This window comes from Paroedura picta, chromosome 1 (assembly GCF_049243985.1).
Source record: "Paroedura picta isolate Pp20150507F chromosome 1, Ppicta_v3.0, whole genome shotgun sequence".
Lineage (NCBI taxonomy): Eukaryota > Metazoa > Chordata > Lepidosauria > Squamata > Gekkonidae > Paroedura > Paroedura picta.
The window spans coordinates 151,202,460-151,220,627 of NC_135369.1; the positions used below are offsets into that span (position 1 = coordinate 151,202,460).

Sequence of the window (18,168 nt, forward strand, 5' to 3'; positions counted from 1 at the left end):
GTCAATGATATGCCTATCCCATTCGGGTTTCCTAGTGAAAACCTACCAAAATTAAACAATTAGTCATGGAATTTAATTCATTGCTGTTTTTAGAGGAGAGTTACCAATCTACCAACCATAAGCCCCACCAGGAAATAGTCTTGCCCACTTTTCTGAAACATGCAGAGATGCCAAATTGGGTGGTCAAAAGAGCTACAGGCACCATGTCAAAGAGCTACATGTGGTTCCTGAACCCCTAACAGCAAAGAGACTCCATTATTAGATTTCTAATCTGCACATCTTCTCCATTCTCTAGATATTTATACCATACATCTAGATATTTATACCCTGATTTCCTCCCCCGATTTACAAGATTATTCCTCTACCATTTTATCCTAACACATACCACCTTGTGAAGTACATTAGTCTTAAAGAATATGATTGGCTTAAGATCACCCAGGTGGAGGTCCCAAATCAGGGTCTCCAAGATCCTAGTCCAATGCTCCAACCACTAGAACATATTGGATCTCATAAGTAGGTTCTCACACAGTCTTATTCCCTTTCTCCTTCATTGTCTCCTACTGCTGATATCCTGATAGATATACCCCCATCTTTTCCTTCTTGCCTTCAGAAGGCACCATAGAAATCTGTTGCTTAATTATCATTGGCTACAATCTAAAGTGCTGCTGACATAGTTGATGCTACATTCAGACTTCATGCAAAAAGAATTTCCTGCTCCATAGAGCAGACTGCAGCATCTGCATACAAATTAAAAACATTTATTCCACTCTGTTCATTTTGGGAATGCTCCATCTAGCTGGAAAGGCCAGGGGCATTGGGTCCTGCTTCTACATTAGGCCAAGCAGTGCTACATTAGGTCAGACAGCTTCATCATACCAAACCTTAGAAATATGATATGGTTGCCTCGGGCGGTTAATGAATCAAATTGCAACACATCCATCACCTCACCAAGGTTGGCTTAGCTGCCAACAAATAGTAAGAGAAAGAGAGGCAGGCCAAGATTGTATTTGGTATTCTTAGAATATGCAAGCAGGATGATGGATAAGGTTGGTCAGTGTTGTGTTATCCATACATTAACTATAGTAAGATTTCACCCGCGGAGCCTGTAGTGGAGAAAAGAAAGAGAGATATCCCTTTTCACACTCTTCCTAATACCAACTTTTGTCAGAAAACCAGGATTCACAGTATAGACAAAAGTGTGATTATAGAATTCCATTGAGAGAATATAAAACAAAAAGTCCACATGACACCATGCACCACCTTTGCTGCCCCCTTACAAGACTACAACCATGGCCATATCCTGGCTTCTTTTTGGAGTGATCTTATAGAACAGAAAGGACAGGATGATGGGAGGTTTTCCCCCCTGGTTTTGTTTCAGAAAGCTTTCTGTTGATTTTTATGTGCTCCTTAGTGAAAATTAGGGTTGTGTTTTGTGTTGAGTTGGGTCATTATAATTTCAAATTTTTGGGGTAGTATCAATTTGGAATTTAATTCAGCGTTTTAAAAAAAAATTGGGGTGGTTTTTTGGGGAATTTCAGAACCATTAGATTTGTGAAGAAAACTAAGAGTCTGTGGCAACTCTTTAAAAGGTAATGTTAGCAGATTTGCAAAGAGCATAATCTAAAAATCAACTAAATTTCAGGCAGAATTAACAAAGAGGTTCAAATTTACAGACTCTTAAAGCAGATGCCCCTCAGCACCCTTCTCTGCACTGTTTCTTCCAGCTGGGGGGAGGACATGTTTTTGGCCTGACAGGTGCATGTTGAAAGATTGTATGCAATGAGTCGATTATCTAATTGTCCTGAGACATGTGTCTTCAGGCTACCCATAGGAACACATTAAATACTTTTACCATTTAAGGAGTTCCTGGCTGGTGAAGTCTCTCATTCCTGTGAAAAATGTCATCCAGATCAGAGCAGCAGCTGTTGGCTTTGACTATTCTTTCACTGGAGTTTGTGTCCAATCATGATGGTTTCCGTGTACTCCTGGATCCCTTGCAAGGATCTAGCTGGAAGGGAGAATCGCAATTGCCCAGGAAAGCAGGAGAATCAAAGAAAAATAAGATGTCTGCTGCTGATGACAACAGTAATCCCTGAACATGATAAACAACAAAGATGTTTCAAGGCATGCTTTTCTTTTTGTTAATGCTCTAGAATCCTGGGCTTCAGCTTACCTTTCTGGAAATTATGGTAACAACCTGAGACAGGAATCTTTGTGTATATTTTCAGCTTCAGATTTTTTGGGGAATGCACACCCCTACATTTGAGTTTACTACAGATAATCTTTTACTGTTGGTATGAATTATGTTAAAAAAGACTGTCTTTAAAAGTTATCTTTATGCCATTTTGGTGCATTTGTTACTATAGTGAATAGTATAATGCCCTATCAACACAGGCTGCTGTTCCTCCTTCTGCCTGCCTCTTTACTAGCCTCACCAGTCAGTGGGTGGACTGACAGCTACTTAGTCTCTGTCTTTTCTTGCTTACACACAACACTGCAAGCAAGTCCCTCCTTACAGAGGCAAAAGGCTTTGCTTCCACATATAACTAGGGTGCTAGGTTCCTTCTGAGTCCTTGATAGGCCCATAGATCCATGTGACACTACAGACTGACCTTTTAACACCTGTCAAACTCTTTTTAAAGGTGTTTTAATGAGGCATGTTTGGGAGGGAGGGGTTATTTTAATGGTTTTATAATGTATTTATTATCATGCATGTTTGTAATTGTTAGCCACTTTGGCAGCCCTTGTAAGTGCAGATAGGCAGAATATACATTTTGGAAATAACTAACTAAATTGTGACCAAATTGTCCCACTTTTGGAGGGACATCTGGAGGTACCTGGCAAACTGTACTTATGTTGAAATTAAAAATATATATATTACAATACTATTTTTGCCTTCTAAGCGTTCTATGAAACTTTTTGTTGCTCCATATAGACCAATTTTTTAATCAAGAACCCCCCCCCCCCCCGGGTCAATGGTGTCCCGCTTTACCAATGTTAAAATCTGGTCATCTTAAACTAAATGCATATTATATTTGGCAGTCCTGCAGTTGACCAAGCTGCCTTTGGCCACTACCAGTGATCTGTTATACACTGCTTCAGGCCTTCCAGGAGAAAGGTGGAATATTAATATTTTAAACAAATAAAAATGCTTTGCCTGATTTGGGTTTTCAGATTATTTTGAGTCAGATTCCCTTGTCAAAATTTACATGCATAAAGAGTTGGTAAATAAAAGTCTGTATAATTTCTGGGTGGGCATTTCTGTTTCAGCAGCAAAATACCCACACCCCTGTACACATGGGTCCACAGAATTGACCCCAAATTCTACACATTTTAAAACTCCAACTCAGACATACCTGGCCAGAATGAAACAGTTGGGCCAGTTGTGGTTCAAACTCTGTTGTTCAAAGCTCCAGTCATTAAAACAGGGAGAAGAGTGATTGTCAAATGACTTGGATATGGAGAAGCAGTTTGTGCCCTTATTTGGCACGTCAAGAAAACAAAGGGCATGTTTTTTTTTAGTGTTACATTGACCATGCATAACTCCTCTGCAACAAGAAATGGGAACAAGAGTGACCAGGACAGTTCAACCCACCTTCTGGAGTCAGCCTGCTACTGGTCTTTAAATTATTCTTTCCCCGTGGAGAGGGACAGAACAGAGGGAGGCCTCTCAGATTACAGCTGGTGTGTCATTCAGGGGTATGTTCTCATCTCCACAAGTTAAGTAAGAGGCCATGTAGTGCTTTTGGAAATGGATCTGGGTTAAAATAGTAGTTCAGAAAGAAAGCCATTAGGGCTTGTCTCCAGTCCAGCAAAGGCAATGGATGTGGAAACACGTTTCTGTAAGCAGATCCATATCTGGAAGACATCAGACAACAGACCATGTGCAGGCAAGCAAGCAATGAGTACCCAGCCACATGCTTAACACAGGAACATACAAACATCTGTTCTGTAAAATCAGGCGCATATACATTAATTAATGGAAGCATTCCATTGTTATTCACCTGATTTTTTAAATGGGATAACTAATAGTATGATGATAAATTCTGAAACACTAAAAGTCAGTTTGGTTTGCTTAGTGAGTTCAAGCAGAGTGCAAACGTAAAAACTAGAAGAGTTGGGAATATAATGAAACTGACAGGAAATCATTCCTATCATCATAGCGGTTTCTCAGTAGAACAGACTTCCTCGGGAGGTGATGGGTTCTCCTTCCTTGGAAATTTTCAAACAGAGGCTGTATAGCCATCTGACAAAGAGACTGATTCTGTGAAGGTTCAAGGAGGAGACAGGTTACAGTGGATGAGCGATAGGGTTGTGAGTGTCCTGCATAGTGCAGGGGGTTGGACTAGATGACCCAGGAGGACCCTTCCAATTCTATGATTCAATGACTGTCAGGCAGGAAACAGAAGGGAATTTTCTTGACTGTTTTTTCTTGCCAGGACCTTTCACCAGTTGTGTTGGCCTGGGGAAGTTTTCTTGATTCTAAATGAGCATTCTTGTCAGTAGACAGCATTTCTTTGCCTGATCTATTTGAGAGTCAAATCAGACGAAATGCTAAAAGGTCTGTGCTTGGTCTTCCCAGCATTTGTGAAATGGAAAGAGCAGCCACACTGAGTCCTGATTCTGAACATGGGGATGAGTGGTGGGGTTTTTTGGGGAAATGGTGGAAAGAGCCATTAATTCTGGACTCCAAGTCCCCTGTGCTCCTGTGATTACTGGCAATTTGGAGCTCTTACGTATGACTGACTCTCAGGGCACCCACGGCAATAGTTCAGGTTTTCTGCCTGCAGGTCACTCTCTGTAGCCTTCCGTGGCACCCAGTCATTGCCATCAGCCCACTCACTTGCAGTGCCTCAGGCACCGTGTCAAGTTTGTCCAGACACGGCCGTCACCAGTGGACAACCTGGACAGCTGCACTGGGAGCTCATACTGGGCGCAACTGCCCATGGCCCTATTCCCTGTTCCCTCAATGGGAGTGAAAAAGAATAAGAGCAAGCTCCTGCTGACACTGCCCAGGGTTCGGCCCCTCATGCCTGCCTATTTAGGGCTCAGGCAGCTGACTCAGTGGTGGTGGCCACTTGTGTCCACCCCATCTGGGTTTCAGGTAGCTTCTGGTGGTGGCCTCCATTCTTCTCACATGAGGGAAGGTTCTGTCTTGCTTGGCCTGGCAGGTGGTGGCTCTGGCTGAGGGGGATGTCAAGGATCTACTGGTGCCTTGGAATCACTAAAACTGCCCTCCTTGATGATGCTTGATAGCCTTTGGGAGATCCAGCACCTCCCTGTGCCCACAAGGCAGTGCCGCATTCCTGGGATACCAAATGCAATCCCCTGGACCTTCTCTGACCTTTTCCCTGCCTCCTTGGAAGATTCCACACGCCAGCCTCTGCCAAATACAAGCCAGTTCCCTTTTAGCAATTATGCTTGGTATTTTTAATGCACTGCAACAGTATTCTCCCTTTGAGGCCTGTCATTTCGCAGGGAACAAATATTAGGATCAGGAAAAAAAGTGGATATCTGAGAGGCATATACAGATACTTGCCTTTCACAGGATACTACATATCTCCCTTTGCAGCGATGAGGAGAATTGTGGGAAGAACAGGCTCCAGCTGTGAGAAATCTAAGGTGAACTTTTGTTTCTCTGTTGTGCAGGTTCTCAAATCCTGACGCATGAACCTTCCAGGAAAAGTGTTCAAGCATTCTTGGCTTTTAGCATACAACTTGCAGCCTGTGGTCTTGATAGACCCCCCCCCCTCCCAGTGAATCCCTGGTTGGGATAGTTAGTGTACCTTTTCAACTCTCTGTTTCTACATTATTTTGGTTATTTTAAATTATTTAAATTGGGTTTTTTTAAAGTCACTTTGGGTCCCCATTGGGGGATAACAATGCAGTACCACATAGAATCTTAGAGTTGGAAGGGTCTCTAGTCCAACTGCCTGCTTAATGCCACAAAAGCCAAGCACCGACACAATCTCTTCTGCCCACCCATGTACAATCTGCCTATCTTCACATAATTAGCATTTCTGTCAGATGGTCATCTAGCCTCAGCTTAAAAACTTCCAAAAACGGACAACCTACCACCTCCCGACGAAGCCTGTTTCACTGAGGAACTGCTCTAACTGCCAGGAACTTCTTCCGGATGTTTAGCACTAAATACTATTGAATTAATTTCATCCCATTGGTTCTGGTCCTACCCTCTGGGGCAACAGAAAACAACTCTGCTCCATCGTCTATGTGACAGCCCTTCAAATTCTTGAAGATGGCTATCATATAACCTCTTAGTCATCTTCTGTCCAGGCTAAACAGACCAAACTCCCTCAACCTTTCCTCATACATCTTGATCTCCAAACTCCTCACCATTTTTGTTGCCCTCCTCTGGACATGCTCCAGTTTGTCTACATCATTCTTCAATTGTGGTGCCCAAAACTGAACACAGTATTCTAAGTGAGGTCTTACCAGGGCAGAGTAAAGCAGTACCATCACCTCACATGATCTGGACACTATACTACTTTTTGATAGCCCAAAATCCTGTTTGCCTTTTTAGCCACCGAGTCACAGTGCTAACTCATGTTCAGTGTATGGTCTACCTAGATCCTTTTCACACATACTACTGCCAAGACAGGTCTCATCCATCCTATAATGATGCATTTGATTTTTACTATCTAAATGCAGAACTTTACATTTATCACTATTGAAATTCATGTTATTTATTTCATCCCAGTTTTCCAGCCTGTCAGGATCATCCTGTACCGTGATTCTGTCTTCTGCTGTGTTTACCACCCCTGCCAGGCCTTTGAATAAGTAAATACAACTTTGTCCCACTAATCAGAATGACAGCTTTAGCTCATTTCCTTGACTTACCAAAAGGAAATATTTGCTGCCCCTCCTTATACAACTCTGCCTGCCTTTCTTGTGAGGATGATTCCACTCCACTGAGAATGAAAAGGTCACCTCAAATGTGTATCTCCCACATTTAAACATGTTTGGGGGGGGGAGTCACATAGGATACTGGGTCAATCAGCCACCATTATTTCCCTTGTTATAAAGGAGCAGGAATCACAAACTTAAAAGTACTGATGCTTATGAAGCACTTCACCCTCTGATTTCATATTTCTAGATGACAATTTTAAAAGTGTTGCAGTTATAAAATCTATTAGATGCTTCTATAGCTACATGTTCGATCTTTGTGGCAAGAAATAATAGTTTTTAGGCAACCAGGCAAAGAAAGACTTATCCTTGTGCACTCTCTCCTTTTCAAGCCACCCCAGGTGAAGCAAAAGTCATTGGAGGTATCTTTCACTTTGGGGAAATTGTTTTCATACCTGAAACTGTGCCAAGATTACTAAATCACTTAAGTCTTTACAAGATTCTGCCCCAATCCAGAGATTTGCTGCACCAACAAATGTGATTAGAATGAAACCCACCAAGTGTTGCACCAGCTCAACATGATGTTCCCCTAGTTTGTGGTGACACTTGGCAGCTGTGTCATCATGAAATGTTTCTGATGGAGGTGCCAGACAGTAATTTTATCTCCAACAAGAGTCTATTTCAATTTCTCCCTGTGGATTTTATGCTGGCAACAGTGCCTGACAAATTTAGGTATGTGAAATTCAGTGCAGAGAGAAGATGGAGAACATTTTTTTCTTTCCTGTATGTACGGTATGTTCTAAATGTCAGAATAAAGACGTGGTAACTCTGTCCATCTCCTTTTTACTTCAACTTCCTATCAATCGTCTCCTTGAGAAATTCGATTGCAAAACATTGAGGTACAGTCAAGCTAAAACACTGACAGAGCAGCTGCAGTAATTATAGAGGGTTTTGGGAAGGTGGGGAGCTGTTTTTGCAGGGGATAAACAGGGGAGAGCTATGACTACTACCAGTGTGAGCATTCTGCCTTTCCTAAGGAGAGCATGACCCTGCCATTTCCAGCTAGGATAACAGAAATGAGTACAGCTACCAACGCATGGGCTCTTTCGCTCTAAGGACATGCAAGACAGAGCTGTGATGGAGCTGTTCTTGTCTCTTGAGAGCGGTTCCTACTTGCCAAGGAAGATGAGAACATGAGGTTAAACAGAGCAAGCAGTGGTTAAGTGTTGTCATGTGCTGCCTCCAGAGACAAAATATGGTAACATTGGCTGCTCCTCTCTCAGCACACGTGTCACTGAGCAAGGAGACAAGAAAAACTGAGACATTCTCCTTAGAAAAGAGTTCAGAGTTTTATTGTGTCCAAGAGGGTACAACTGGAAGCTTCATAATAGAAACTCTATTGCTATGAACAATTGGCAAGTCCAGTCCTGGGACGCGTTATAGACACCACCACCATCCCCCCCAGCCCCATCAACACTTCACTTTCTCGCCATTTGCTCTTCTCCTGGCAGACGGGTACTTATCTTCAAGGAGCAATCAGAACAAAGCAAAAGCTACACTTTTTATACAGTGCCCAAAAGGCAGCAAGAAGTATCCACTAGAGCAGGGGTAGTCAAACTGCGGCCCTCCAGATGTCCATGGACTACAATTCCCAGGAGCCCTTGCCAGCATTCGCCAGCGAATGCTGGCAAGGGCTCATGGGAATTGTAGTCCATGGACATCTGGAGGGCCGCAGTTTGACTACCCCTGCACTAGAGTCATAACATGCCAGACAAGAGAGAGCCTCACAAAGGACACTCTCCGTTCCCTGGGAACAGGCTGAGAGCCCAGCAAGGAGGGCGAAAAGGGAGGGGGGAAAGGTGGCCACAGAGAAAAACAGGACGACAAGAGGCAAGCCCAATGGCTCTTGGGACTTTGGTTCCTCTGTTACTAGAATACACGCCATGGACTGAGGGGCGACTTGACAATATGTATAAATCCTAGTAGTTTGTGAATCAGATGCATCTACAGTCACCACAATTGCCTCTGATGCAGGCCTAAGCAAAGTGACGCCCGTTTAGGCCCACGGGAGTCATTGGCCTCTACTCAGGATAGCTCTGCTCATTTGCTATATTGAACAGCATAGTAACTTTTCCTCTTTATCATCAAATAATAGTGCTACAAAAGCAACAGTTGCCAACAGTTGCCAGTTGCCATTTTTTTCACATTCAGAGTAGTTCAGCAGTGGAATAGGCTGCCTAAGGAGGTGGTGAGCTCCCCCTCACTGGCAGTCTTCAAGCAAAGGTTGGATACACACTTTTCTTGGATGCTTTAGGATGCTTAGGGCTGATCCTGCGTTGAGCAGGGGGTTGGACTAGATGGCCTGTATGGCCCCTTACAACCCTATGATTCTATGATTCTATGATTCTAAAAGCTATGAGCAGTCTGGGTTGCCAAAGGGCATGAGGACAAAGAAGCCTAGCTGCTCCTGAAAGACTAGCACAGTATTTCTATAGGAGCTTTCATGTGTCACAGCTTCGTTCTGCCCCATGTGGTCAGTCTTTAAAGGCTACTTAAAGCCAGTGTGGTGTAGTCGTCAAGGAGCAGTGGCCTCTAATCTGGAGAAGTGGGTTTGATTCCCCACTCCTCCACATGCTGGGTGACCTTAGGCTAGTCACAGTTCTCTTAGAATAATTCTCATAGAGCAGTTCTCTTAGAGCTCTCTCCGATCCACCGACCTCACAGGGTATTTGTTGTGGGGAGAAGAAGGGGAATGTATTTGTATGCCACTTTGAGACCCCTTCTGGTAGTGAAAAGCAGGATATAGAAAGAGCTCTTCTCTTTCTCTTCACTCTTTTTATTTGGCTACAATAGACATGGCTGGCTCTTTGCAACCAAAGGATATGAAACTGACAGAAAACTGGATTTCCTAGAGTTTAGCAATAGTGGCCTACTCTATGCTAGGAAACATTTTTGTCAGACATTATATTGGGATGAAACCCATTTAATATCAATTTTTAACAGAACTTCACTGTTAAAATAACAGCCTAAGAGACTGGGCATGGCGGAGACTGGGCATGGCCTGTCCAAGGTAGGGCCCAATCAGGATGCACAAAGTGTGTCCCGATTGGGCCCTGCCTTGAACAGGCCATGCCCAGTGAAGGGCAATTTGGGGGCATTGCTGCCAGTCTGCCTCTGGCCGCTGACAGGGCAATAGGTAAGTGTGGGGGGGGGGCAGAGGGGAAGGCTTCACTCTCCTCCCGCATTTACCTGTCAATTTAAAATGGCGCTGCAGCCAGGAGCCAGCTCCCGGCCTTGGCACAATTGCAATATGACAGGGCAGGCTGGGGGGGGAGGAAGGAGGCCTCCTCCCGTCAGCCTGCCCTGTCATTTTAAATGCTCTTCCTTCTTGCAACCTTCCCCCCCCCCGCCGCCATGCTAGCGCCTGCTGCATTTCAGGGTGCAGCGGGCTTTACTGCTAGTTTACAATAAGATTTTTGGCATGCAAATGACTTGTATGTTTCCACACTCCCAAATATAAAAAGATCACTCTCATTATTTAAAAATAATACTCAGAGGGATAAGGTAATGGTGAAAATGGTTTGGATGGAAGAACCTGTTCCAAGGACTTGTGCTGCATTACTTGCAGTCTTGACCCAATGCCTTGCATCGCGCACAGGATCAAGAGATTGAGGTTGTCACCTGGGTGGTTACTGCTAGTGGCACATCTGTAGGAATAAACACTTTCCAATAGTGATCACCTTTGGTCTTATAAGGAAGTATATCCTTTGCCAGTAAATCCATTTCCTATTAACATAATATTAAAAATATGCTTGAGGGGAAGTACTACCCTGAGGCAGAGGGGAGCAGCGGAAACAGGGTCAGAAGAAGGGGAAAGATCTTGCAGGAGGTGCGGCTGATCTAGCAGGGGAAGGAAAGAGCATTCCTCTTCCCGGTTGAATGCTCATGGAGTCCTCCTTTAATGCAGAAAAGACACGCACTATGGACACAGTAGTGAGAGCCCTATCACAACTGAGTTCTAGCCAATATATCCTGCCTGCCCATGCAATATGTCTGTGGAAATGGACTTCCACTCATAACTGAAAAGAAGTGTTGTGTGGGAAAAACTCACACATGTCAGTATAGCATGTAAGGCCCATGGTTTAAAAGTCATTTCACCTACAGATTTGTTGTCCCTAATCTTTCCACAGAAGATGACACTAAAGATAACATTAACACTGTTATTTACAGACTATAGAACTCGAGTGGGTTTTTTTTTCTTGAGCTAAGAAAGGGCAGTCATTCTCACAAGCACACAAGTCTGCTGTTAATGTGTATGCACCCCTGTTAAAGCTTACATCTGTACTTCACTTTAGCTTATGACACTACTCGGATGCAGAAAGTGGATTTTCCATATTTCTTACATGATGGAGCACTTTGTGTCCAGCTACTCTGTATACAGTCTCCCTGTCGAATCAACTAGGGCCACTCAGCCCAATTTCAGAATCCAAAATACAATCCCTTTCAGCCATTATTCATGTTTGATCTGTGTATGCCATAATGCTGTTGTCATCCAAGTCCCACATGTACATATATTCATACATTTTTGTATGCACTGTGATCGCTTGGCACATACCACGGTAAGAGACTAGGTCAACATCATATATATCTCTCATGCCACCCAGGTTACATTTTGGCTTCTCTGTGTTCCCCAGCATCCCTGGTGATGTGGCACTAAGTTGGCACTGGAGTCAATCACTGGTCTCTCTACCCCACTAGACAGAAAATGCGCAGGATTTTTCTAAGGGTGTGTATGTCCTGCTGATGCATGACAGTTCCTGGAACCAATGTGTGAGATGATCACTCAGGAAGTCATATGTGCAGTAATATTTTAGGCATTCTCTAAAACAGGGTTCCTCCACCATGGTACCACAATGACCCCCTCAATAATACCATGGTGTGTAACACTGTCTATAGTGTTTTGATACATCAGGTACAAAAGAGAAGCAATCTGGACACAAGGTAGGGGAGGATGGTGGTCAAGGCCAAATTGATAGGCTAAATCCCTGAACTGTATCAGGTTTAAGACACTCCATAGTATTACCCCCCGCCCAAAAAAAGGTAACAGAGCAAACAAAATTGCATTTAGAAGCTCCATCTGAGGCACTTGCTCTAAAATCCTATTCTGATGGAAGTAATGATGGCATTGTGAGCAACATTTTTAAAAAATATATTATTTAAACCTTGAGATTTTCTTATTTCAACAAAATGACCATGCAGAATCAATATATTTTGTTCTCTATATTCCAACTTGAGTCCCTCTCTTCAAAATACAAGACTATGGGCCATTCCGCACGACTTTAATGTAGCAGAAGGCTTGCAAATTGTAAACGCTACTAATTTGCAGTTCCGCAAGACGTCACACACAATCTGCCACACTCCTGAAACAGTTCCGCGAAAAGCGCTTCGTTGTAGCACTTAAAGGGAAATCGGAAAAAGTGGATTCACCCTCCGAGAAGCGCCATACTCTTGCAAACAATCTGCCACACTAGAGAAAAAGACCTGTGCATTCCCATCGTTGCGGTTCCAACAAAGTCCCTCCCCCTGGCTCTCTCCTCAGAACTTCCGGCGAAGCGATCGTCATTTTTTTTTCTCGGAGTGAGCAGAAAGCAAAGAACCAGTGAGCCTTCATTCACCCAGCGAGGTTTCTTCGGTTACAGTCCCTCCAAAGAAGTGCTTTAAAGCTCCCCTAAGTCCCCAAGCACAACACAGCCCCGTTTGCAAGTTCCCCTTATTTTCGGCCGAAAATCGGGCCCGTTCGGGGGGGGATTTTTCTTTTCACTCGGGGGAGCGTGGTAATGATGAATCGCCAGCTCACACGCCAGCTGCCAGCTAGATGGGTCTCTCCGTTGCAACGAATTAACGCTTATTCGTTACAACGTGTTTTTTTTTAACTTTTCTTAAAGGGAAAGGGGCTTTCCTGGAGCATGATAACAATCACCTATTGGCTGTTCGTTTGATTGATGGCCAGGGGCAGGACAAAGCACAGAAAAAAATTGCATCCTGTCTAGCGATTTTTGCGAGACCGGAAACCTGTGGGAAACGAATGAAACGCTACTGGATTCCACTAAAAAAGCAGGTATGCGTAACGCCGAGATTACACTTTTAAAAATAGCGTTTCCACTTTGTGGGACCAATTGGCAACATTGGCCCTTGTGTGGAAACACCCTATGAATCATCAAATCAACGAAGCAGTACAGTGAGAAATGTAAATTATATTTAAGTTTACCCATGTGAACTGAAGCAGAATTACTAACACTTCAGGGGGCATTTTTGACCAAAATAAACCTTTACTCTTCTGAAAACCAAAGGCCAGATCAAAAATCCTTGTGTTCCAGGTACCCTTGTTTCAGGTAAATCTCAGTCCTTATTTTTTGTTCATTTTCTGTCCACACGCATACACATACCTTTGGGGGATACCTCATTAAAATGTTCGTGAGGATTCTCAGTTCTCAGAGTTTACTCTTTTTCTCAGATGCCAGCGCTCAAATCTCTATTGAGAAGGCATGTACAATATATGTGCATAGATGATAATGGGCACCGTATGCAGCCTGTCATTCCGCAGGCTGAAGCTGCTGAGGTAGATTTTGATCCGTGGATGATAAACTGAAGGACACACTATGCACTGGCCTCTCTGGTTTGCCAAGTGTGATGGGGTTGGAGCTCATCCCTTAATTAGGCTGATTATGTTCCACGCCTTGTTTCACTTTTTGCTTTTTGTTTTGCCCCGGCAGCTGCAGCTGTTTGAAGGACCTTGTTAGTTTTTGAACTTCATTAAAGGTATTGTTTTTATCTCCTTGGTATCTCCTTGGTGGTCTCCTTTCAGGGAACTTAACAGTTTTTCTAGCAAATCTTGAAACAGAAGAACAAAAACTACTACTGAAAAGCTGCTGCAGAGAAAAACAATGCAGCTAGAGCAGGTACAGAACTTTTGGCAGAACATGTGGGATGATGTTAGGAATGAGGCCTTGGGCAGAAGTGTCCTCCTGTTTTCATCGGTGGAGGGTATGGAAATACCCATTTAATTCAGCCTGCTAAAGAGACTAGACTCTTACCTACACCAAGCCAGCTTAGTGTAGTGGTTAAGAGCAATGGCCTGGATTTGAGTCCACACTCCTCCACATACAGCCAGCTGGGTGACCTCTCACAGTCCTACAAAACATAATCAGAGTCCAGTGGCAGCTTTAAGACCAACAAAGATTTATTCAAGGCGTGAGCTTTTGAGTGCAAGCACTCTTCCTCAAACTTGCACTCGGAAGCTCACGCCTTGAATAAATCTTGGTTGGTCTTAAAGCTGCCACTGGACTCTGATTTTGTTTTGTTGTGCTGCTTCAGACCAACACGGCTACTTCTTTGAATCTCTCACAGTCCTGTTAGAGCTGTTCTCACAAGAGCAGTTCTGTCAGAGTTCTCTCGGCTCCACCTCACAGTGTGTCTGTTGTGAAGAAAGCAAAGGAAGGCGATTGTAAGTTGCTTTGAGATGCCTTCGGGTAGTGAGAAGTGAGGTATAAAAACCAAGTGTTCTTCCTCTATAAAATCAGAGTCCGGTAGCACCTTTTAGGCCAACAAAGATTTATTCAAGGTGTGAGCTTTCGAGTGCAAGCACTCTTTGTCAGACTATGAACTTCCATCATGACAATGGGAATAGAAGGGCAGATGGGACTTACCCCGGCAGCGTTTGCCATGGCGGGGAAGCTCCCACACCCATGGGGCACCAGACTGCTTTGGGACTACAAGTCCCAGGGAGCTCTGTGGCAAGGGAGGCTGTGGTGTGCGTGCCACTGGGGAGGGAACAGCCAACCAGTCCCCTCGAATTCAGTTGTAGTTGACACAGTTTACTAATTTAACAGAATTAATTTTTGCTTTATGTTTCCACTGTCATGATGGTAGTCTGAGGTAGTGCTTACACTCGAAAGCTCACACCTTGAATAAACTTTTGTTGGTCTTAAAGGTGCCACTGGACTCTGATTTCATTGTGCTACTTCGCCCATCTGCATCTGTTCTTCCTTTAGTTCCGGTGGGTGACAGTCGCCTTGTGCCAGGGCTACTGAGACCCTGAGTTGGAACTGAAGCTCTGTAGCACACCGGAATAGATAAGGCAATGTTTATATCAAGGCTGTAAAGATGAAACTGCCAGATTCCATTAGCGAAACATTTCTACCCTCTATAGAACATACTATTTACTTAAGGGGAGTAAAGAGAGAAAAATAAGGGCTTAACTGAAGGCTGGGTCAATGTTCTGCCACACATACTCTGATGCTAAAAGGACCAATGCCTCGGTAGTATTGCCTTCCTGTCCAAGAATGCAAGACAGTTTCTAATTTCTCACTTGGTTCAAGTAATGCCAACTTCTTTAAAAAAAAACAAAACAGCTTATCAGTTTTCAGAGTCAATAATAACACGGCGCCTTCATGCCACCAGAGAACAACTCTTGGCATAAGCAGATTCCAGTTATTCCTTTGGAGTTGTAGCACTGGACCCCGTCAAAAAGAACCACGCATGCAAGAAGGGGTGACTTTGCCAATTCCCCACCCCCACAGAAGCCCTCCAACCTCTTCCTTAGGCTGCTTTTAAGGGCCCCCATGTCCCCAAGAAACAGCATTTCAGGGAGCATTTTTGGGCAGTAAGGGGAGAGGAAGGCAGGAGAACCTTGCTTCTGTGCATGCAGGTTTCTGCCAGGATCCAAAGGGTAGTAAATACAGATTGTAAACAAAAGTGAAATTGCTGTCCTTCAATGTTCTAGTTTCACCTAGGTAGTAATTATAACACACCATGTGGTCAGGATTACTGAATCAAACTGCTCATCGCAGAATTTTATAGAATGCATTACAAGAACATGGAATTCATTTTAAAAAAAACTAAACAAAACCCTATTTCACAGAAATAACTACGGGAGTAAAAATACAGTTAATTGTTTTTTAAAGAAAATGAAGAACAGAAATTCCTATTCAAAGTCTCACGGAAATCTATCAGAGTAATTAATTTCAACACACTCTTATCAAACCTGCTAAGCTTCAAGGTCACTGACTTGAGGAAGTATCAAAATAGTAACTGGAAACTCCTTTGCTATGTAACAGCTCCATTCTGGCCTGAACTCCAAGTTAGCCAATAATTCTGAGGTAAACTGTACCTTACCTTCACTTTCCCCTTCCATAAAGTTTTTGCTGTTAAGGTTGCTCTCTGGTGCTTTCCTAACTCCATTGCTCAGGAACAGCAAAATCCAGGTCCCCCAAGGAAGTGCCTTCCACGTTAGGCACTGCCACTGTTCAGGCTCAGGTTGTGAGGCAGAACTGTATCAGGCTGTCTGGGTGATAATTTCTTGTTAGCTAAGGTTTCCATTTATAGACTTAGAAAATTCACAAATAGAACCCAGCGGGAAGACAGGCAAGTGGCTAGAGATAATAAATGCCAACTTAGCATTGAATACGTTAATTAACACGTGCGGTATCACAACAAAATTGCTATTACCTGGAACTCATGGAATAAGCTCTGATGCCTGAAGATGCTGGAAGTACAAATGAATTTCAGAAAACAGGTCACAGTTAAGCCAATGCAGACTCATAGCATCTCTCACGCTAATCCTTGTTGTTGGTGTCATGCATGGCTGCAGTCCAGAGAGGCATGCATGCACCCACCTTTCTCTTTTCCTACCAGTGGGTGCTTCATAGAAATCTCTCTCTCTCTCTCTCTCTCTCTCTCTCTCTCTTATCTCTAAACTCCCTCATTCTGAAAAAGTAGTCTAAAGATACAGTGCAAATTATTATGAAGGGAACAGAATGAAAATGTCATTTCCATCTTGGCAGTGGTTCCCATTTAAATACTTCATGTGACAAATACCAAAGCTGCTTGGCGTAGAGAGCCAGCTTGGTTTAGTAGTCAAGAGCGGCAGACTCTAATCTGAAGAAGCGGGTTTGCTTCCCTACTCCTCTACATGTAGCCAGCTGGGTGACCTTGGGCCAGTCACAGTTCTCTCAGAGCTCTCTCAGCACACCTACCTCACAGGGTGTTTGTTGGTGGGGGAGAGGAAGAGAAGGCAATTGCAAGACACTTTGGGAGTTGTTTTGAAACTTGCAGATTTGAACAGTTGGGGGGAGGGTATCTCTGACAACATTTTCCAATAGTAACCACTGAAGGAGTGACTCATAAACCATCATGTGATCGTGGAAATATTAGGATCTAGAGCTGCATGGTTCCTGTCTTCATCCTGGTTCCCTCCTGTCTCATCCGTGTTGGCTCTAAATCTGTCAGTCCTTTTCTTATGGTACTTGATTATAGCATACACATCACAAGGCAGCAATGCTGCCTGGTATGTAGCAAAGGGCCTATGTAGACTCTTTGTCTGCAGGCCTACCTGTCTGTAATGCTCAGATGGATCAGGGCCATCAAATGTACTACATGATCTTCCACCGCCACTGCTACCCTGTCCACCTCTACGGAACCTTGGTGCAAGGATTTACCCAGGGACAAGAAAGAAGAAGAAGAGTTGGTTCTTATATGCCGCTTTTCCCTACCCGAAGGAGTCTCAAAGTGGCTTACAGTCGCCTTCCCATTCCTCTCCCCACAACAGACACCCTGTGAGGTGGGTGAGGCTGAGAGAGCCCTGATATCACTGCCCGGTCAGAACAGTTTTATCAGTGCCGTGATGAGCCCAAGGTCACCCAGCTGGCTGCATGTGGGGGAGTGCAGAATCGAACCTGGCATGCCAGATTAGAAGTCCGCACTCCTAACCACTACACCAAACTGGCTCGCAGTTTGGTGTAGTGGTTAGGCAAACTACAGGTTGCCTTTATGCTTTCCCAGGGTAAATTGCATGCAGGGTGGAAAGGGTTCAATTCCTCTGCCTCACTCGGCCTCAGTGATCCAAACTGCATGCTCCCAAAGCTGCTATTTACCATTAAACAATTAAAGGGGAAAACCATTCAGAGATCGCCTAATGCCTTGTCTCATTAAATATGTATCTTCTTCCTCGGTTTGCCCCAAACATCTTACAATAGAATAGAGTCATAGAGTTGGAAGAGGCCATATAGGCCATCTAATTCAACCCCTGCTCAGTGCAGGATCAGCCTAAAGCATCCATTTTAAGTACCTGTCCAGCCACTGCTTGAAGACCACCAGTAAGAGGAAGCTTACTACCTCCTTAGGCATCTGGTTCCACTGCTGTACTATTATGTGAAAAATGTTTTCCTGATATCCAGGCAATACCATTCTACATTTTGTGGTGCAGAGTGGTAAGGCAGCAGACATGCAGTCTGAAGCTCTGCCCAA

The 18,168-nt window shown here is 43.9% G+C and overlaps 1 protein-coding gene across 6 annotated transcripts in view; it reads right to left on the reverse strand.

Annotated features, from left to right (window-relative positions):
• The window catches only part of MLIP (muscular LMNA interacting protein), an 87,359-nt gene extending 71,179 nt beyond the window's left edge, over window positions 1-16,180 (reverse strand). For 5 of the 6 annotated variants that reach the window (XM_077308790.1, XM_077308821.1, XM_077308813.1 and 2 more), the window contains exon 1: window positions 16,039-16,180. In XM_077308790.1, coding sequence (XP_077164905.1) covers window positions 16,039-16,104 — 66 coding nt within the window. In that variant the 5' untranslated portion in view covers window positions 16,105-16,180. Of the gene's footprint in view, window positions 1-1,852; window positions 2,009-16,038 lie in introns of all 6 variants that reach the window. The other variant, XM_077308798.1, reaches the window with a different exon arrangement.
• Window positions 16,181-18,168: the final 1,988 nt, after the last annotated feature.